The sequence below is a fragment of the Chiloscyllium plagiosum genome, chromosome 51 (genome assembly GCF_004010195.1).
Source record: "Chiloscyllium plagiosum isolate BGI_BamShark_2017 chromosome 51, ASM401019v2, whole genome shotgun sequence".
Lineage (NCBI taxonomy): Eukaryota > Metazoa > Chordata > Chondrichthyes > Orectolobiformes > Hemiscylliidae > Chiloscyllium > Chiloscyllium plagiosum.
In genome coordinates, this window is record NC_057760.1 from 2,864,917 (window position 1) to 2,866,758 (window position 1,842).

General features: G+C 49.6%; 1 protein-coding gene across 1 annotated transcript in view; it reads right to left on the reverse strand.

Moving 5' to 3' along the window:
• Positions 1-1,842, reverse strand: part of LOC122544765 (immunoglobulin superfamily DCC subclass member 3-like) — a 38,638-nt gene that overhangs the window by 33,541 nt on the left and 3,255 nt on the right. The window contains exon 2 of the mRNA XM_043684090.1: positions 293-598. Coding sequence (XP_043540025.1) covers positions 293-598 — 306 coding nt within the window. The remainder of the gene's footprint in view (positions 1-292; positions 599-1,842) is intronic.

Genomic DNA, 1,842 nt, shown 5'->3' on the forward strand with positions numbered 1-1,842 from the left:
GAATCTGGTTGAGAGATAGAGGTAGAGAGAGAAAGAGAGAATGAGAAAGGGAGGGAGGAATCTGGGGGATATGGGTGAGAGAGAAAATGAGAGCGGGAGGTATCTGGAGAGAGATATAAGCGAGAGCGAGGGAAATCTGGAGGGATATGGGTGAGAGAGTGAGAATGAGAAAGAGAGAGGGAGGAATTTGGAGGGGTTTGGGTGAGACAGCGAGAGACAAAGAGAGAGAGAGAGAGAGAGAGGTGTGGCAGTGATAGCTGCAGGTGAAGAGAATGAGGCAGGTATCACCTACTTGCCACCTGCACACGGGCCTTGCGACTGAGCAGAATGCCAAATCGATTTCGCGCCGTACAATCGTATTCCCCGACATCCGATTCGTTGTTCTCCTTTTTCTTCAGAAAGTTGCAGATACAGAGCGAACCATTATGGAGCACTGAGATACGGCCTCTGCCCTGCAGCGGTAAACCATCCTTCCTCCAAGTGATGGTGATGGGCTCCACCCCTTCCACTTGACAGTTTAACATCAGCGCTCGGTCCCTCACTGCAATCACATCACTTGGTTCCTCCACAAAATATAACTCGGAGAACAAGCCTCCATCTGCAATACACAATTGGGACACATCATGTTATACGTCAGGATAGTGTGGCCCAGTCCCCCAGCAGCACTCAGCACTGGGTCCCTAACTGCAGGAATGTTTAATCAGGACATTGTGACCCAGTCCCACAGCAGCACTAAGCACTGGGCCCCTAACCTCAGGAATGTTTAATCAGGACAGTGTGGCCCAGTCCCCCAGCAGCACTCAGCACTGGGCCCCTAACCGCAGGAATATTTAATCAGGACAGTGTGACCCCAGAGCCCCAGCAGCACTCAGCACTGGGCCCCTAACCTCAGGAATGTTTAATCAGGACAGTGTGACCCAGTCCCCCAGCAGCACTCAGCACTGGGCCCCTAACCTCAGGAATGTTTAATCAGGACAGTGTGACCCCAGAGCCCCAGCAGCACTCAGCACTGGGCCATTAACCTCAGGAATGTTTAATCAGGACAGTGTGGCCCAGTCCCCCAGCAGCACTCAGCACTGTGCCCCTAACCTCAGGAATGTTTAATCAGGACAGTGTGACCCCAGAGCCCCAGCAGCACTCAGCGCTGGGCCGTTAACCTCAGGAATGTTTAATCAGGACAGTGTGGCCCAGTCCCCCAGCAGCACTCAGCACTGGGCCCTAACCTCAGGAATGTTTAATCAGCCTTGAAAGCTCGGGAGGACACATTTGTCAAAATGATTCAAGTTACAAATTGGACTGGCCAGGTCTGTGTTTAGGAGACTGCAGCTGATGTCATCTTTACAAGGATGAGGGAATGTAAGGTTAATATGTTTTAATTTGTGTGAACTTGTAAGAATTGTTATTGAAACCATGAAATGAATATTTTTTTTAAATAAGCCTGGGTGCACAGTTTGTAAGTAAGGAACCAGATATTCATTGCATACCTGCAGGGTACAGCAGGGTCTGCAGTTGAACTGGAACCAAAAGGGTTGTGGACAGATGGAATTTTGGTTGACTGGTTCAGTACTAGTGACCAGTTACCAATGACAAGGATTTGCTAAAAAAAAACACCTGGAAGAAACTGCAGAAACACAAACAGAAATGGCTGGAAAAGCTCAGCAGGCCTGTCAGAAAGTTTTGTTCTGAAGAAAGGTCACTCGACCCGAAACGCTAACTCTGATATCTCTCCACGGACTATGCCAGACCTGCTGAGCTTTTCCAGGATTAGATTAGATTAGATTACTTACAGTGTGGAAACAGGCCCTTCGGCCCAACAAGTCCACACCGACCCGCCGAAGCGCA